General features: G+C 41.4%; 1 protein-coding gene across 1 annotated transcript in view; it reads left to right on the top strand.

Annotated features, from left to right (window-relative positions):
- Positions 1-20,405, top strand: part of smpd3 (sphingomyelin phosphodiesterase 3) — an 81,660-nt gene that overhangs the window by 26,654 nt on the left and 34,601 nt on the right. The window contains exons 2-4 of the mRNA XM_084365097.1: positions 11,954-12,664; positions 15,976-16,227; positions 16,355-17,312. Of these exons, the coding sequence (XP_084221223.1) occupies positions 12,363-12,664; positions 15,976-16,227; positions 16,355-17,312 (1,512 nt within the window). The 5' untranslated portion in view covers positions 11,954-12,362. The remainder of the gene's footprint in view (positions 1-11,953; positions 12,665-15,975; positions 16,228-16,354; positions 17,313-20,405) is intronic.

The raw sequence follows: 20,405 nt of genomic DNA, 5'->3' as shown, positions 1-20,405 counted from the left end.
ATTGTCGGTAAGCTGTTGCCTGGGACAAGGATGGACACTGGCAGGTGGTACATCCTCAGTATAGATAGCAAAGGGCTAATACGTCTGTGAATGCCTCAGTAACAGGCACCACACAACAACCCTATCATCAGTATTAATATTATTATTACCATTATTATTAAGAATAAAAACAGAAGGGTTTTTTTGTTGGACAAACGTTTCTTATAATTTCACAAAATATAATGTTGTGACAGACTTGAAACCTGACATACTGTAAATTTGAAATATTCTATAATTGCACTTATACGGTAGAATTTGATACCGTACATATTGCAACATTGTGGCTACAGCAAATAAACTGTGGTTAAAGCAGCGATAATAAGTATTATTATATCAACACGGGATCACATGACCTCTTGTATAAGGTAGGGTCACTTAAAGCCAGTTTCCCCTATCGTTGTAACTCACTGTTTTGGTTTTAACGTTTTTGATTCAGTCTCACTACTTATATCATTATTGTATCCAGCTGTAGCAGACAGCAGTTTGCAGGAAAACACTGTTACTTTAACCCTTTTCTTGCCCTTTTAATGCTATTTTCAAGGACACTATGCATCAATGGTATAAAAAGTGTTAAATCCTTTTACTCTCAGAAAATCACACAATATTTTTCAACTAAATAAGATGTTAGAAATACTTTCATTCAGATTTAAATAATACTGTTTTGTAGTGGACAGATGTATTTACAGTAACAGAAAAAATGCACTAGAAAGCTTATTATTGTTATTAAAATGTGGATAAAAGTATTTCCAACAGCTTATGTAGTTGAAAGGTATTTTTTTTACCTGCCTGGTTTTCTGGGAGAAGAGGATTGAACAGTTATTCCAGATATAGTTGGTGCACCGCCTCTTCCCTCTGCCATTTTGAATTTATGATCTCAAAATGAGATATAATAATGGTCAATGGTCAACTGGAAATGTTGTCAGGGTTTTGGGGTCTGTCATTTGTTGGTTGGTTCATGGTACTCCAGCTTAAATAGTTGAAAATGACTTCTCTCCACTGTGCTGCTAAAATCAGACTACACTACTGCACACAATCCACCACCTCAACCCACGCCCTTACCTTCTGCCTTGCTAAATAAAGTGCACATTACCTCTTGCATTTTCACTGGCACTGGATATAAAACGTTAAACGATTGGTCCAGTATGGTGACTAAATGTGGTCGTTGTACTGACATGTCATTGTGACAGTCATACACAGCAAATGCCAGTCAGGGCCCTAAATCAAAAGCAGGTTAATGGTAGAGAGGCTCTAATAGCAGCCTTGTGTTACATAACAGTCCAGAGGTGATGCTGTGCTGCTCTGCAGAGCGATTTATTAAATCATGTACAGGAAATAGAGAGGCGGTAAATGTAGGAGAGAGAGACAGACAGCCAGACTGAGACATGAAGGAGAAGGCGACATGAAACAAAAGGTCATGGGTGAGAATCAAAGCTGTAATGTCACTCAGATTGAGGACACTTGTGGTTATGTTCTAACCCATTTACACCAAATTATATTTCATGCTACCGGGAATGTTTCCAATCACTGAGTTCAGACTTTTGGGGGTATTTTTACTACCATCGCGGCAGTTGTTGGTATATGTTCCTTTCCGTATGATCATAGATGACCAATCACAATGAACATCATCAGTCTCATTTTTATCAAAGCTACTTGTGATTTAAGGCAGTTGACAGTGTCTTTTGTCAGAAAAGCTTTTCAGAGTGCAATCATGTGCTTTTGTTTGGCACAGTAAAATGATTTTTCTCCCCGCGTTTAATTTTTATAGCGTTTTTGCAAAGCAAGAAGCTGAAGTTTTAAACCAGCAGCTGAACTTTCAAATAATTGCACCCTTTCACTCTAATTTCTATTCACTTGTAATCTAGAAAAAATAAAAACCTACCAGCCATTTCAAAACCTCTGTGTTCACCCCTGCTGTGAGTCAGCCTTGTCCAATTCATTTGTTGTCATGAGAGCAGCAATGTTGCTCAAGAGCAGGTGGCAGCAGGTTCTGATCGAATTATAGCACTGATTACATTGTGTCTCATAGTGATGGTATAATATGCTTCCACTAACCATGTTATACAACCACAATTACACTGACGAAAGACACACACGGACAGAGACAGAGGAGCAGGGTATGATCTCTTGATAGCTCAAGATACTGATGGATATTCAAAGTGTAGGGGACACTGTCCATTAACTGTAATCACTGAGTGAAACTGAGTGTGAACATTAAATCTTCAGCTTTCAGCCATTTAGCATGAGTATAGATTTTTATTACTTTGATTTGACATGGATTGGCACCAAAGTTCTGCACAAACAGTCATGGTGCCCAGAGACTTTGGTGCTCCCCTGGCTTTTCCTTTAGTGCCACCAAGAAGTGACTTTTTGTTTTCCTCAACAACTACAGGATGGACTGTCATGGAATGTGGTGCAAACATGAAATCACTTGGCATGAACTGTAATAACACTGGTGATCTCTTGACTTTTCATCTAGCACAGCCCCATGGTCCAAATGTTATTGTATCCAATACTGCAGACTGAATATTTGCTCAACTAATTACATTTCCATCAGCCTGTTGGCTTGTGGTTTGTGCTTATTAGAAAATGTCAGCATGCTAACACACGAAACTCATATACTGAATATGATAAACATTATACCTGCTAAACATGAACATGTTTACTGTACATTGCCATTGTGAGCATGTTAGCATGCTGATGTAGCATTTTGCTCAAAGCATGTCTGTCTAAGTACAGCCTGGCAGAGCTGCTGACGTGACTCTATACTCTTAATCTCATGCTTCGCCTGAGAGTCCAGAAAGCATGTGTTTGGTTGGTCACACTATTAGCCATCTAATCTAGCTTTAGACTCCATCACAGAATCTCCATCAATAGATAAGTTGTAGTTTGATGTACAGTATATTTACATCTTTACATATGAACAGAGGGTTAATGGAGCAGTTTTTGCAGTGGTCTGTGGGTGCACCTGGCAACTTGACATGTGGTATAATAAAAACGCCAAACACATGCACAATTCTGTTGCAAAACAAGTCCCAAAATTTGCCTAGCACAAACTGATTTGAAAAAACACAATCTCACCTGTGCCTCTTGACCATCCTCATTGCTAGTAGTGTCCTTTGTGGCCAGGAATCTAAAAGGGTGAATCATCAGTGCATGGTTGTCTTGTGCCTGATGAAAAGAACATTGTAGCTCCATTTTTGTCTTTGTTGTGTTGTTTGTGTTACCGCATTCTCAATGACTGATCAAGACAAGAGCTGGAGACACTGAGGAAACCACAAACTGAACACACAGCAAGATGTGCAGCAAACATACACACACACGTTTTTCTAACAGTAATCCATTGTGTTTGTTTGTGCCTTTTCAGTCATACCACATACTGTAGCATTTTGTATATGTGCAGCACACAAACACACACATGAACAGACAACCTCCTGACATCCAAGCCATGATACAGCTGTGAAATATTGAGGGTAATTAGCTGCAGGCTTTCCTCTGGCTGATGATAAATAATTTGACAGTTTATCTAGTCCAGTTGAGAAGCCAGTGCACTCATGGGACTTGTTGTTCCGTCCTGCTGTTCCCACAGGCCTGATCTCAGCCCAGATTGCTTTGTTGTTGATGGAAATATGGAGCCATTCAAAGAGACACAGTTCTTAATTGATTGGAAAATAATCATTCAGGAGGGAACGTGTGACATAGGTATCACCTGTGTCAAGTATAGCTGTGGTTGGACCATTAAAAAAACCAAACACCTGACGTGCTTCATTGTAGCAGCACACATGCACTGCTGTGAGTGTCTCATCACATCATATAGATACATACTTCAGCATGCATGTGAGAACTAAAGCTGTGTCGTCTCTGTGCCTGTGTGCGTACAGGCAGCCATACTGGTACAGTTACTAAGTGCATGTGACTAGGTCGTCATGACAACAGAACTCACTGGAGCATGCTGAGCGCAGAGTGATGTCACTGGCCTTTGCATGAGTGTGTGTGTGTGTGTGTGTGTGTGTGTGTGTGTGTGTGTGTGTGTGTGTGTGTGTGTGTGTGTGTGTGTGTGTTCATGTCAGTACAGTACATATGGCACTTGCTAAATTAACTGCTGGTCCTGCAGAAGCTGCTGGAGTACGCTGTGTGTGAGAAACAGACAGAGGAAATGAAAGACTCTTTCTCTTGCGCCTTTTTTTTCTAAATGTAGTATATTTTGGGTTATACCCCAATGGTTGACTGCACTAATTATGAAGTTGACTTGGATTAAAGGCGCCAGCTAAATACATCTAATGCATTGTAAAAAAAAAAAATAGGAAAAAAAGAAAGAAAGAATAAGTAGAAGAAAGAGAGGAAGAGAAAATAAGTAAAGCAGAAACACAGATGAGAGGAGACAAAAGACTGACAGTGAGGGAAATTAGAAGCTGCATTAGATGCAGAGATGGCGTAATTACTCTGATGTGCACTCCAGCACTATTTTAGTTTCTGCCAGATGGTCTTATTTGTGTTATCACTATTCCCACTTTAAATATTTCTGTGTGTGTGTGTGTGTGTGTGTGTGTGTGTGTGTGTGTGTCTGTGTGTCTGTGTGTCTGTGTGTGTGTACTTGTACAGCTATTTTTGTGAGAACCCTGTTGAGTTTAAGACCTTAGGAGTGAGGACATTTTGACTTGGGTTTGGTTATTATTAGGTTTGCTGCGATGGTTGAGGTGAGGATAAGGGCTAGGGAAAGCATTATGTCAGTGAGGTTCCTCACAAATACAGACATACAAAAGTGTGTGTGCGTGTCTGTGTGTGTGTCCGTGTGCGTATGTGTGTGTGCGTGCATGCGTGTGGCTCGATGCTCTACTCTCTCCTACATAACAAGAGGAGGACATTGATCCATTCTGCTGCAGCTCTATAATCTATTGACAAACACTCTCACATACAGTACGTGAACACATGCACCAACGTCATACACGCTCAAATACAGCTACAAAGTAAACACACATGGTATTGATGGATTCACACCAGCATAGTGAATGTGTCCCTTTTGACTTTCATTACTCACATCCAGACATGCATGCGCGTACACACATAGGCAGCAGGCACTCACACACAGTTTTTCTCCTGTGTATCCAGACAGACAGCATTGATTGGAGCTGTGGGGGAAATTCTCTGAGGCAGATCTGTGGGAAAACTTTAACAAACTACAGCTCCCAAACTGACACAGTCATTCATCACTCACTTCCTGGTTGTCGATCTGTGCGTCCTAATGAGCCTCCCAGTGCGCTGAGGTGCATCCTAACGGGCGATGTGTTTGGGTGTATGATTAGACATGTGAAAATGTCTTGTTAGTCCATGCTGTACTTCAGCGCTGTGTTGCTCTATGATGCCTCTACCTATAGACCATTTCCACAAATAGTATTGAAATAAAGAAATAGAAGGACAAGGAGAGAAGGAAATTCGGTCTGTTTTGTTACTAGCAGCTTCTACCCCTCAGAATATGTCATATATCATATTTAGTTTCATTCCACTCACATTGTTCATTATGTATGTAAATGAGGGAAAGGTTATTTTGAAGTGTCATTGCTTTTGTCTAATTAGGAGACAAACTCCCACACTGCTCTTTGATTAAAGCACCACTCTTCATATGTTATTCATATTGGACACTAGCTGTGAGTTTTCATCACTCTGTCATGTAAAACAGGGCACTCTCTTGGGATTCATTAATAACGGCCGCACGCAACCCACAAAGTATGAACTATTTCAAAAGGCTACTTGTCCTTTGGCATCTCTGAGAACTTAATAGAGTGTCAGTAAATGTGTAATTGTAAAAATGTGCTGAGCATGAACAGGCTCGGTGCCTCACAGCTATGACAGTTTTTCAGCTAGACACTAAAGCTGATCAACTTTTAGTTAGTTAGACATACATGCACAAATTAAATCTTCATCTAAGTCTCCGCCCTTAAAGCTGTATCTTTATACAAACAGTAGATGAAATGACTTTGCCTGACATGAAAGGTATTGTTCATAAAACGATCTACAGAGAATAACCACCCAGCTCTGCAGTTCCTTTCTCTATTACACAAGCCCCCAGGAATAGGTCCAGGCTTTGAAGCCAATTTGAAATAGCAGCCAAACTGTGGAATTACGTTGCATGATCCACACTGGCCCACAATGTAAGCTTTTTCCCATAAGCTTACATTGTGAAAGAAGCGACTGTAAAACTGTGGATACATTTTTTCTTTAATGTCACAACCCCCAACGAAATGACAGAATTGGATCCATTCTGGAAAGCCATACCATTACTTTACTTTTTCTTCCTCATTCAGCATAATGTAGGGCAAAACTGGAAGTTAGCTGCTCTGGTGACTGGTGGAAGTCTTAAGCACGGATATTTTGGATGGGCTGTACAATGTCAAAGCCATGTGGAAGATCCAGGTAATTTAACACCCAGTCACATTTGTTCTGCTTCATGCACTACTGAGCAGCTTTCATAGGAATGGAAACAGTGCTCCGCCTCCAAAACTGTACCCAGAGTTGCCTTAATTCATCCATGCTTCTACAGAACTTTTTAGCCTCTTTTCGCCCATTGTTTCTGATTTCAGACCTGCAAACTTGGATCTCATCGGGCTCATTTTGAGCATCAGCAGGCTGTTGTTTTCAGTAGATAAAACCATTGCTCACTACCAGCCCAGTACAGACAGAACAAGTTAGTTACAATTTTTTTCTGGTTGGTGGAGACCAAAACAAGATTAATATTGTCCGGTGGCCAGACACATGACTCCAAATGAATGCAAATGTTGCTACGAATCTGCTGGATGTGTAAATATGGAACTGCTTGCAACACAGTCACTTTTACCATTTCGTATGGCGCTAATACATGCGGACTATACTATTAGTCAACACACAAGCTTTAGAAATCAAAACTGATTCTTCAGTATGATGTTGATAAGATCATGTTGATAATATCCTGGTTCTAAAATACCCTCTACCCTGGTGTATGCGTGTGTGCACATGTTCAACTGTGATTTTGATATTTTTGAACCAGAGCCATGAGGATGCACACAAAATCATCCTGAATCTGCCTGATATATCAACACCCCCATGCCATTGGCCCAAGAGGATAGAAAATCACACAAGAGAGAACTCGGCTCCATCTATATTTACAAGGCTGAAGTGACCCGTGTAAATCTGAAGATAGAATCTATATTTTTCTAGCCCATAGCACAAAAAAACAAGCAATTTCTGTGGAGGTTAATCAATAAAAATGCTGTTTGTCCAGTTGACCTTATAACTTCTTCTCTGGCTGGCAGTTCACTATAGACCAAAAAGTTAGTTTCCAAGGTATTCTTCAAGTTAAAGTAGAGCGCTGAGTCTGAACTCGGGAGGCATTTTAAATTCTAAGTCTTCTTGAACAGGAGGTAGAAGTATAGACACAATGTTTGTCTCCATTAGTCAACATTGTTCCTCTGGTGAAACCTCAGTGGCAGCAGGATTTCTGAAGCAGTAGCTCTAATTAGCACACTTCAGCTCCTCAGCGTCCTCATTTCTCTGTGGCACAAAACCAACTCGCTGTAAACGTGTATAGGCTATGTCTGTCCGTGAATCTGCATGAATCTGTGTCTAAAAGTATGTGTGTCTTTTACCACTGAAATGTCTGCTGACATTCTCTTGGATCTCGTCGTTGTGTTTTCCAGTCTCTTCCTTTTAGCCCTTGTTTTGGGGTATGAATTATGCACTGCTGCGTTTCCCCTGATAAACGTGACAGTTTGTGCTTGCTGATCTACCAGCTGTGTTTGATGGGTGTTTTTCAAGGTTTGGTTGTTTGTTTTGTTGTTTATGGAGCCTTTGGAGAAAAAAATCTCCACAGCATCAGAGGAAAAGAGGAAGCCTTAAAACGTTGTTGGTTATGGGATTTAACACAACAGAATAAAATGAATAAAGTGTGTACTATAATTGAAGGTTCTCTCATTTGGCCAGCTCCACCTTCTACCGCTTGTCAATCATCTTGGCAAGCTGCCTACCTTGAAATGACGTCCAAGGAAAAAGGGAAACGTAGCCAATTTGCAATAATCAAATGAGTGCTCTTTATTCTGCTTGTCTCGCTTGTTGTTTACACTTTTTCAAGCTTTACCTTGATGGAAACTAGGTAGAAACAGAAAAAAGCTCACCTAGCTCAGTCCAAAAGTTAGTTAGGTTAACACCTCTAAATCAACATGTTACATCTCGTTTTTTTATCCATACGAAAACAAAAATGTATGGTTTTACAAGGAGGTAAATGCTTGAATTTTTCAACTACAGCAAAATTGTCCATTGGACAGAGCCTGGGTAGCTATTTCCATCCTTGCATCCATGATTTCACACATTTAGCACGGCTTCATTTGCAAATGCTGCTTATCATGATGTTTTTTACATCCACAGTCTTCCAGCCTTTGTGAATGATGAATCGAGACTACCGCCACCTGGTGGTATGAAGATTTATTTCAGGTGTATGAGCTAGTTGGCCGCTGACAGTCGTCTTTGCAGTGTTCAAGTGCAGCTTTTTAGCTGAGACACGGGCGACATGAGACGATGCAACAGTTTGCCTTTGATGTTGTTTCGGTGTGTCTGGACCCTGAAGTTTAACCTAAACACCTGTTAATTCAAGCCTCACGTTGGACATACAGAAATGAGAGTGGTTTCAATCTTGTCATCGAACTCTGAGCAAGTGTATTTCCTGAAATGTGGAATTATACCTTTAACTCAAGGTCCACTTACTAGCTTTTAAGCTAATAAACAGATGAAGATGTAATGTGATATATTAAATCATCAGGAAGCACTTTCTGAGCTGTACTCACCATCATATGACATTTACTGTAAACTGTGCTGAACAGTGTCCTTTAGCAAAGGGAAAATAAGTTTTTGAATACCAAATAAAATTGGTATAACTGATCTATTTCTTTTGAATTTTTGTCAAAGCTAAAACAGTGAGCCACAAATAGCTTGTATTAATGAGGAAATGCTGCAAATTGCAGCTTAAACCCCAGGCAGCAGTGCAATGAGTGAATTTGTGTGGATTAGAGTTTATCTGAGAGGTAAGCCTACTGTTTGCCTCCTTTCATTAATGACTGCCTTTCTCTCTGCCTGCCCAGGCCTCAGTTCATGCTAAACCGTCACAAGAGTTTCCTCAATAAGTATGTTAAACAGTGCTTTAACCAGTTACCATCACAGTCATATTCACTGTCTTAAATAGCCAGTAACCACCAACTTATGTCACAAACCACCAGGAGGCTGAATTTAGTTCCTCTGTGTCGACCTGCTAATCTGCCAGACTGTTACACATCAAGTCAGTGAGTTGTTAAGACAGTAAAACAGCCTGTCAGTCAGTCAGTCAGTCAATTCGTCACACCAGGCCAAATGATGAGTCAGCAGGTCATCTTTTCATCTCTCACCCGGTCAACCAGCCAACCATTACACCAAGAAGACCATCAGTAGCATCTGGCAAGTCGGTCATCTTACTAAACTGACAGCTGTCCTGTAACAACGTGAATCATTACTGTACACAGGATGGAGGAGACAGTGATGATTATTATTCTGATATAGATGGGTGCTATTCAGAGCATGAGCCTGTCCAACAAAAGAGTCTTATTTCAGGACAAAATACTAGACTTTTATGACAAATTGCACACATAGTGGTGTTTTGTTGAAAATGTTTCAATCTTGAAAGTATAAAAGAACAGACCTCAGATGGAGAATGAAATGTCCTGTGTTTGTTTTTGTTTTGTTTTTTTTAACTGGGACAATGTGTAGGTGTACTTACACGGGCAAAAAAGATGTCGGGCTAATTATTCAAAACAACTGTAATAGCATTATACAACACATCCCTAAACGACATACTGTATATCTCCGTTTTCTAATACAACATTATTGTTGCAGCAAACCAGCAACAGGTGTAGCAGACTTTCATCGTATGCTAGCAGTTTGGTTAGGCATAGGTCGAATCATTACCTGGTTAGGTTTAGGCACTAGAATAGGTTTGACTTCAAATAACTACATTACTAATGTGACTTCAGTTAGGAATGTTCCTATGTAACATACATAACTGCAGTTTCGCTTGTGGTGTCAGTATGTTAGCAAGTTGAAATAACTCACTGTTGACTTTAGCTTTCGCACTGGACTCTTACAGTGGTCTGCTGGGTCAAAGTCCAACCATTCATCCACCCCCCTCCTTCTCCCTATGCGACTTGTCCCTCTTTAATCTAATTCCCCTGACTTCCTCCTTTACTGCCATGATAATTACTATGGCCACTAGAGGACACTGCCTAATAAGAAGGGTAAATATTGGTCTTCGTAAGATGCTTTCACAGTCAACCTAGATTATTGTTTTTCTGATCAGGATGGCCTGCATTATCCTGCTCTTTTACTTTTTGAGGTTTCAGTGAAGTCTGGGTTAAAGAAGCTCTCAATTTATTTGTCACATCACTACAGTCGTTTAACAGTTATGTAAGGTGTAATTGGAGACATTACCTTTGCCTACTGCATGGTTTTAATATGCGATGTGCATGTAACATGCGTTAACATAATGTGAGAACAACATATGGTGAGTCTCAGCTGTGTGGTTTGATGGATTATGGAGCCATTTGGTCATGCTGTAGATGTGACACTGCGTTAACTTAAAAGGTTGTACTATTGCTCTGGTGGTCCCAGGGGGCATATGAGGTTACACTGAGGTCAACACTCTCTCTGAATCTTCCTAAACCCCCAGCTGTTGACATGAATGAATTCATCTATTCATTATTTATTCATGCCGGTGGGATTGATTCCACTATGGCCTGCGTTGGTATTATAGCTGATTGAAAAGCATTCATTGTCTGTAAATTCTGGTTAAGTCATTTGTGGGCAGGAAGAGATAAGATCTTTTAAACTGCAGTGGTTAGCGTCACATTGATAGTCATCCTTTTTGTGACCATTTATTACCAGTGCTTTCAGGGATTACTTTCACAGAGGATTTCCTATTTAAAAAGGGACCTTAATTATTAAAATGTGGTAGGAGCATGATCTATGTTGTTAGGCTGTACTGTAAAACCTTTTATTGTTAGCCTACTTGTGCTTAAAAAGTTAACTCCAGTATTAGTTCAAGCTTACACCACTGCATTTATCTCTAGCATCTATCCATTTGTCGATTAACTACACCCAGAATTTCAACCGAATGTAATAATAATGCTACAAGTGTAGCTTTGTTTGTAGGCCTAGTGTTAAACAAACCTTCCTCCCAGGAAAGCAACAGTATTGTGTTAGCCTGATTTTTGACAAGCTGGTTTTCTAGTCCTGCTCAGTAGTTTTTACCAGAAACATTAGTGCACTGCAATCTTTTCTTAAAAAAAATAAAGATGAGTAGCCTATATTCATGTTTTTAACAACAACTGAAAACTGACTCGAATATCAGGAGTTTGTTTTAGAATTTCTTTCTTCTATTTTTAAAGAAAAGATCAGTCTTTTCTAGACTCTATCCTGCAGCGCCACACAAGATAAAATCATACATACTACATAGTAAAAGAAAACATATTAACATCTCAACAACACATAGCTTTCATTTTACTGTTAGCACAACCCCCATAGTCAACATCCTGCATTAACTGTTCATGTTGAGGGTATTCAGGGACATAGGCAGGAATGATTGCTATGATGGTTCAGCCTGCTTGGGGGATCCTCAATCTATTTCCCAAGGGTAAGAGCTGGAACTCTGAGTGGAGTATGTGAGTTGGATTTTCTTTGCCCACATAAGAACACCTGTGGGAATTTATCATGCACTCAAAAACGTTAGGAAATGTACATGTTTTATTTTGCTTCCAGCATGCTTACAGAACAAGTCAATCACTGATTTCCTTTCTTTTCTTTCCCCCCATCTCTCTCCCCCTCCCTAATTACTTCCTCTTTCTTCTATGGATTTGCTCACTTTGTCCAGGTCATAAAACGGTGACGTTTAATGGGTGCCCCCTCCCGAGGTCGTTGGAGTCCTCGCAATCATAGATCCATCATCAACGGAAAAGCTCTCATCATGGAAACCCGTTACCTGCACGCAGAGCTCCATGATCCCTCCTGTAGAGGGTGTACTTGCTGAGAGAGGGGAAGTGAGACTGAGACAAGCTTGTCTGTGAAGACTAAAATCCCCCAAACCATGTAGTGTACCTCTTTCCAATGAGGGGGGAGGGTCTACATTTGAGTTAGATTTATTTTCAGTTTGTTTCCGTTCATGTAATCTTTAAAACAGATTTGTGTTCACTTATTTAAAGAGTGCATGTGGGTGAGGACAGAACTTGTGAGGTGAGGAGAACGCGACAGAAAGAAAGAAAGAGAGAGAAAGAAGGAGAGAGATGGTTCTCCACACCACCCCTTACACCAGTGCCTGTCTGCACTTCCTGGATGGCTTGTCGTGGAGCCTAGTGTTCCCCTGCTACTGGCTGCTGGACCGGCTCCTGGCCTCCTGCGTGGCCACCTCACTGGAGAAGCGCCAACGCTCCCAGGACCCCTGCTCCTTCCTCACCCTGTGTGTCCTGATCGCCGCGCCCCTTTACCTGCTCCTCTTCCTCGCCTCCCTGCCCTTCGCTCTGCTGGGCTTCTTTATCTGGGCTCCCCTGCAGGCCATCCGCCAGCCATACCTGTACACCTATAGCAGGTTAGTATGGACCATGGTGACGAGGTGAAGGATTTTTTTACTACTGCATGTTTTCAAGTCTAGTAAGGAATGAACATTTTGTAACCTCTATGTCAAACCTGTGGTGCTGCTGCTGCTTTTCTTAAATCCTCCAACTTCTCTATTCATCCTCCATGGTGTCCTTTACCAAAGTGCAGAGGCGTTAATGCTTTCACCATCTAATCCCCATCAAATATACTTACATACTGACCATAGGAATTATGCAGATGTTGCAAGAATTGGGCTTTAGACAATGGAGCCCAGGGACGCATGCTGAGACCCACATAGGGGTAGATTTAGGGGAACAAATGCTCACTCTTTGGATAAGATGTGAAAAATATTGTAGTTTCAGTGAAATATTGATAAAAACAACATGTCTTGATCTCCAAGTCAATGTTTTTCACTGTTAAACCAAGACGACAACCTATTCCTTACCTCATGTGGGTCAATATGGAATATATGACCAGAATGTTAGTTCAAAACAGAATGAGAAGGAACAACTGTGTTGACATTATGACAAAGGCATCTATGTACTGTGTTGCAGAGATGTCTACTGAGGTTAGCAAGATAACCAGCTAGCCCTGTCCCATCCTGCCTCTCTCCTAATGCCACTTTGAACCAGCAAGAGGTGATAGTCCAATAGTCCCCGTAGCTTCTCCTGGGAGATATCAGCCAGATGGTAGAGTAATAAATTAACAATATAGTCACAAAATGTCAAGAAATAAAATACTATTCATTCTGTTTCCTTCTTAAACAGAAAAATACAATCATACACCTTCTGAATTCAAGTTTCTTTTACTGAACCAAGACAAGCTTGAGATATGAATTTAAAAAGTTAGTGTTGTTAAATTATACGCAAGCTTACTGTGTTTACATGTTGGTTAGATTCAAGAAGAAAACTTTCAAATTGGATTTTAAACACCTGTTTGGATAAACCCACTATGCACTAGGGCATTAATGACTTCAGATATTTTCAAGTCGACTTATCTGTCAATAAAGTCGAACTCAAGTCGACGCGTCGTTTGATGACGTCATCACATTGACACAGCGGAGGAACACCTCCATACATGGGATGTGTGTCTGGCCCACAGCCGGAGAGCTTTAAAACCAGGAAACAGCTGATCACAGTAATCAGTCCATCACTTCAGCTGCGAACGTCAAGATGAGCAACTGGAAAGCCGCTGAGATCCGAGAGATGCTAGCGTCTCCTCGGTCTCTGTAGTTGACAGCTACCGGACACAACCAAACAGCTAGTAGCTGCTGTCAGCTTGTTGTGTAACGGCAAGCTACGAACGGTCGCTACTTTCAAATTAAAAGCCCCCCGCTAAGAACCCAGTTCTAAAATCCAATGGGGTGCAATGTAAAGTTCTTATTTTGAAGACAAATTTGTTGTCACTGTTCACTGCCCAAAAAAAAAAGCAAAAAAACACGACTTGTCGACCACTCTCAGAGGTCGTCGACTTGCGCCACTGACGTTGACGCGTCGACAAATCGGCTTTTCTGTTAATGCCCTACTATGCACTTGGCCATCAATGGTCTTTGCATCTAATTTTTATACTCACTGTTCTGAAAACAACTTTTCATTCGACAATTTTCCCCACAACCATATATCAAAATGAGTTTTTCAATCAATTTGCGGTGAGAAATGGGCCATGCATTTGCAGAGTCATGCTTCACTTTATATCTACAGTGCCTGTTGTTGACAAGGTTTGGAGAAATCCAAGAGGCAGAAAATGGAGTCATTATGACTGTAAATAGTTTCTTCATTGGTCTGGCTTCCAGCCGCCAGGCTCTACGAGTTCTCAGCGAGGGTTTGCTTATCCAGACAGCCAACCAAGTGGCTACCCACCATAACCGAAAACATTGAAATACTGTATTTGACTCTGATTGCTGTGGAAGAGCAGCACTTTCCTCCAGTAACTCATCAGATGTCAATCTGCTTGCATTTTACAAACAATGTAAAATGTGTTATCTGTGTTTGTTTCCAGTGATCCTATTGCTGCCCCAACATTAATGTAGTGATGGTTTGTTGAATTTCATTGGTACCACATTTTTTCATAATATAGGATCAAAGAGTAGTGATTCTTATGGAGTGAGTCATAGAGTGCAGGAGCAAAAAGCAGTGGGAGGATAAAGTCTGATTTGGGTAGAATACGACAGAACAGAAAAGGAAATGAAAATGAGCAAAGACGTGGGGAAAAAAAGACTTCTACAGTACCTCTGTTGTTGTGAGTCAGTGCAGACAATATTGATAATAATACTATTTAGATATGCATATATTAAAAGGCCATATTTTTTTGACACAAATCTTAAGTATCTTTTTTCTGCCCCCTTTCGCAACATAACTAGAACATACCTGTACAGTATCTGCACTCCTTCCATTAATTCTATGTCCTGTAATACAAAACTGTCAAAACTCACTTTCCAGTCTGGAGTTTAAATTTTAACTAATAAGGCAGGGTACTAATGTCATGTTTAGATTACATACAGGCTACTTTAAATCAAGCAGAGTGTAGGACAGAAGGGACCCTATGAAAACTTGTATAGGAAGAGAAAAGTTTTGTTATTGTAATTACTACTGTTTAGCAATTGCTTACTGGTCAGCAAGAAACATGATTTACTTGATTCCTTGATTTCCAGAAAAAAGACTTAACATCATTTCTGTATCTTAAAAACCATACCAAGCTTTTTTTGGTGTATTTTTTATTTACATCGAGTTGGTAGCTTTGGGTCCTGACATTCATGTGGATGACACTTGTTCCAAACACAAAACAAACTCTAAACAAAGTTTTGAAAGTCCTGTGAGTGACCCACCCATCCAACTGACGTTGTCCATCGTTGAACGCTAACTGGTTTGTATGTGTGGATTTAATTTACATTATTAAGCAATCTAGTACTTGTTTTGACTGGAGCCATGATCTTTTTTCCCATTTTTGTTACTAAACAAAACCAAATTACATCGTTTCACTCCAGTAACTATGTGACATCGGGAACGTAGACCTTATTCTTGTTGTGTTGTCAGGTACCATGTTGTGAGCCACAAACACACCATGGACAAATTTTATGCAAGTGAGATAAAGCTGGTTAAACGCAAGCTGTTTCTCCCTGCTTCCAGTCTATATGCTCAAACTGCTTGCTTTACCTTCATATTTACTATACAGAGGTCAGAGTGGTATTCTAATGTAACCCTCAACAAGGAAAGTTTATTTCCTAAAATGTCAAACTATTATATATTTTGTGCTCCAGAGCTTCTATTTTACTTGACATAGTATTTTGTTGCTTGCCCTGTGCAGACCAGATAAACACCAGGCCGAGCAGGGCCAGGCCGGACCAGGAGGTGTTGGGATTGGGGAATGGAGACCACAAGGCAGAAGCTTCTGTTTCTGCAGTGCCAACGTATGCTTGCTGCCCGACTCCTTAGCCAGGTTCAACAACCTGTCAGACACCCATAGGAGAGCCCGGGAGGTGGGAAGGAGGATCCGCAATGGTGCCAGTCGGCCTCAGATCAAAATCTACATTGACTCACCCACCAACACTTCCATCAGGTGAGGAGAGCTTGCTCCTGGTCCGCCTTCTGCTTATGTTTTAGCAAGGGTAAAGGCATTAATTCCTCTGTATTATTTTATCAGTCAAACAAATCCATTCTTTCCTTCTTTCTGCTCCACTCTTCAGTGCGGCATCCTTTAGCAGCCTTGCCACAGGTTTCCGCCGTACCTCCTCTCTGGACCAGCGTCCAGACCAAACACACACCACCAACGGCCCAGCTGACCCCGAAGCAGAGCCCCTCACTGAGTGCCCAATTCACCCCTCAGGTGCCATCGATTGCCCAGTTCATCCCCCTGCAGGAGACCAGGGCTCCACTGAATGCCCCCTTCACTCAGAGAGAGCAGACACGACAGCAGAATGCCCCCTCCATGCTGCAGGGACTAACGGCAGCTCAGACTGCCCCGTTCACACCTCAGGGGAGGCTTCAGACTGCCCCATGCATTCCACAGGGACTCAGAATGGCCAAGGCCATCATGACTGTCCCATGCATGGGGAGGGGACCAAGCCAAAACCATCCCCAGACTGCCCACTTCACACCTCAGGGGTTCAAATCAGCATCAGCGCCCCAGAACCAGACCCCCAGGATGAGGAGGCCGAAACAGGGAACCATCGGCCTGGGGAGCATACAGGTGGAGACAACGGCAGCATGACTGCCTCCAGGGAATCCCTTGCTCGTTATCATGGAAGTGACGGTGGCATAGGGATATCGTCCAACAACACTCTCTCTCATGTCCCTCGTACATCAATCTTTAAACGCCCTGGACGAAAACGCCGCCATGGAGATGAGACATTCGACCATGAGATCTCTGCCTTTTTCCCTGCCAATTTGGATTTCCTGGCTCTACAGGAAGTGTTTGATCACGGAGCGACGACTAGACTGCGGCGGCAGTTGCATCGCTACTTCCCCTACGTGCTGAGTGATGTTGGGCGGTATGGCTGGAAGGGCTGCTGCTCAAGGTTCAAATTCCTGAACAGTGGGCTGATGCTGGCCAGCCGTTACCCAATACTAGACGCACGGTTCGAGTGCTACCCCAACGGGAGAGCGGAGGACGCACTGGCAGCCAAGGGAGCGCTGTTTGCCAAGGTCAGAAACTTTACTTTCTTTACCTCCTTTTATTCTTGTTTTTACTGTCTGATGCACAGCAATGCACAAAACCTGTAAAACTTGCTGAGTATTGTCATCACCATGATGTTGGTAATGGAAAAACTCCAAGATATTGTCTGACACAAGGCTTTCAGACTCTAGTCAGCATCCAGACTGAACTCCAAGTCAGTCCTGACCCAGTCCCCTCGCGTTATGAAGACTACAGTACTTCATGAAATGTAAAGTTTCACAGATGAATGTGGTGTAATGCGGCTTATTTCCCATTGATTGACATTGTGGCAACGTTAACTGCTTGGGAGAGTGACAGAGCTTGGGAGAGTGCTATTGTTGCTGCAGAGTTAATGCATAATATTGTACCTTAATTGCATAATGTATACTAATGTATCAATCTTTTCATTTAATTCTCAGCAAGACAGCAAATTAGCACAAATATTCCCAAAATGTCAAACCATATTAAGGTAGTCATGGGCCCCTAGGCCATTTTTTATGTGGGCCCCCAGCAACAGGTGATGCACTCACGGAGGGATTAGCGGAGGCTTGCATCTTGTGGCTAACTCCCGGGACACTGGAGGTCAAAGCTGATGTGTCCGCTGGCTCTGTAGTGGATGTGCCCGCTGTCTCACCCTCCTCACTAGCTTGAGAAGATGACAAGCCGTGGTGGTCGCGGTCAACGTCCTCCACCTCCGCATCTTCTTGACCCCGACAACCAGCAGCCTTAAAATATCCCGTTAATTTGGGAATCTTCGCTAATAGTTCTCTGTCCCTTTTTTCCTTCTCCCACTGCACTTTTCGCTTCTGTGCCCCGCTGGGTTTTTTGTCAGACATTTTGCCACTGCAAAATTTTGGTTGACAGGTGACGGCCGGTGATGTAGGTAGGTCAAATCGAATCGATGCGCTTGATTGGATGAGGTGACCCATGTCTGCCCAATCAGTGCTGTTTTGTTTATTGATTACCTCACGGACCAATAGAGGTCAATGAATTTTTCCATTAAAGTGTATTTAAATGTCTAAAAAATAATCTGACCAATTGAAGGACCCCTCCACACGTGGGGCCCCTAGGCTGCAGCCTAGGGAAGCCTGTGCATTAATCCACATGTGGGCGCCACACAATCTGGAAAGCAATAAAAGAAATGATCTTTTTCTGCTAGTACACACAGTCACCCCAATAATAAAGTTTTTCAGTATAATATTTTTAATAAAGTTTTACCTAGTGAAAAAAAAGTGATTATTGCGCCAACAACTTTATTATAAAGTTTCGAGACAGTTATTTTTCAGATTCAGATTTGTTTTTTGAGAGGTCAGTGCAAAGACCAGTTTAATAAAGCAACAAGCATCTAGTATCGATCAAAACAGGGCTACATTTTGAGGCCTTGACTGAATGATTTTTAAGTCAAAAGAATGTGACAACTTTTGTCAACTCACTATTTTCCTGGAATCCTTTTCGTCAGGAGTCAGAAAGTCTATCTTCCCCTTCACATTGTGGACGTAACAGGGATCATTCTTTTCATCATCTCTTTTCATTTCAGACTGAGCTGAATTAAAACTAAATGTCACTCTGGGTCCAATTTTATGCTTTTCCTGCAGCAGCGATGTGTCTGCTCTGATCGCTGCTTGGTGCCGTTTCAGCCAAAAGCTCATCTTGTCATCTCTGACGCCGCTGTCTGTAACTTTGGCAAGGCGGTAATTGAATCTGCCCATAAAGTCTATTTATACTCAATTATCGTATTATACAATTATGAAAGAGAGTGTGAGTGTGAAAGAGAGTGTGAAAGAGGGACGGAGAGTCAGACTTAAAATGACCTGCCAGCTGTCTGCATTAATTACCGTAGATCTCTGTACTGTAAAGGCATCCAACTGCAAAAGATCCCTCACTTCTGATTTCTTTCTACTGTAACAACTGTGATACACCAGTATGCCAGCACTCCATTTCATAACCCATTTGATGCCCTCATTTACATAATGCCATTCAGTACATGTTTGCTGCACTGTTGCCACACTGTCGGAGTGATGGAGCATCTCCAGATTGCAGACAGGACATGGTAAATACACTTTCTGGTACTTGCAACCACATCCATTCACACTACACATCTGTCATTGTGGTGACTGCATACACCACAGTAATTACAGAACACTCAAACTTTTCAAATCTCCTGCTCCTGTGTCGAAAAAGAAAAGAATACTTGTCATCATCTGTTTTCAAGGTCTTCATTATTGCATGTTTGTTAAGAGTTTAGCATAATTTCAAATACTGCATATGTTTATACACATACGGCTTATACAGGGCTCCAGGCTAACTTTTTATACTGGTTGCATTGGTGCGCCTTACTTTTTCATTCAGCCCATAATTTAGGTTTCCCACTCCAGAGAATCGGGTTTGTATGTCGCTTGGAACATGTTATTATACTGTTCACTTACTATTTTTAAAGAATTTCCACTACTTGCTATTTGCATTATTTTCACATTTGTATGTTTCTTTTCAGTTCTCCTTCCCTGTTTGGTTCGGTTAAAGGATCAAAAATACTTTTAGGAAAACATGGTTTGGTTTTAGACAGGTGTTGATGTACATAACTTTCTCATCTTTTTCATCCTGAGTCGCTATGCTATGATATTACAAAAATGTGATTGGTCAGTTTCAGTGATGCCTCCTCCTGGTGAGACATTTATTTTGATGTTCCAGGAACAACACATCAGGTGATATCAGATGGTGAATCTGTTACTACCATAATCTGTACCCAGGTCAGCACTGTGATGTAAGGTCTGTAATAGTGGGTATTTTGCTTTTGTTAGAATGAAATGGTGCTGACTATTGTTATACTGTGAGACAATGGACAGTCCTGCACACAAAGTTTTTATTTATGGAGACTTAAAGGTGCAGTAGTCCATTCTGGAGAAAGATAGTTACTGTAAATTGTGATTCTCATTCTCCTGTCGTCAAATAACAACGCTTTGGGTGTGTGTTTAGACCCAAGAATTGGTTGTTGGTCATCAGCGTGAATGCCAACAAACAATCATTGAGTCTCATTTCCAGATTGTCAAATACGTAAACTTAGTAAAAAGTCATTTTCTGACATC

This window comes from Pagrus pagrus, assembly GCF_965226575.1.
Source record: "Pagrus pagrus genome assembly, chromosome: 10".
In the NCBI taxonomy this organism is placed as follows: domain Eukaryota; kingdom Metazoa; phylum Chordata; class Actinopteri; order Spariformes; family Sparidae; genus Pagrus; species Pagrus pagrus.
Note: the sequence above shows the minus strand (reverse complement) of the source record. Positions and strands in the feature narration are given on the sequence as shown.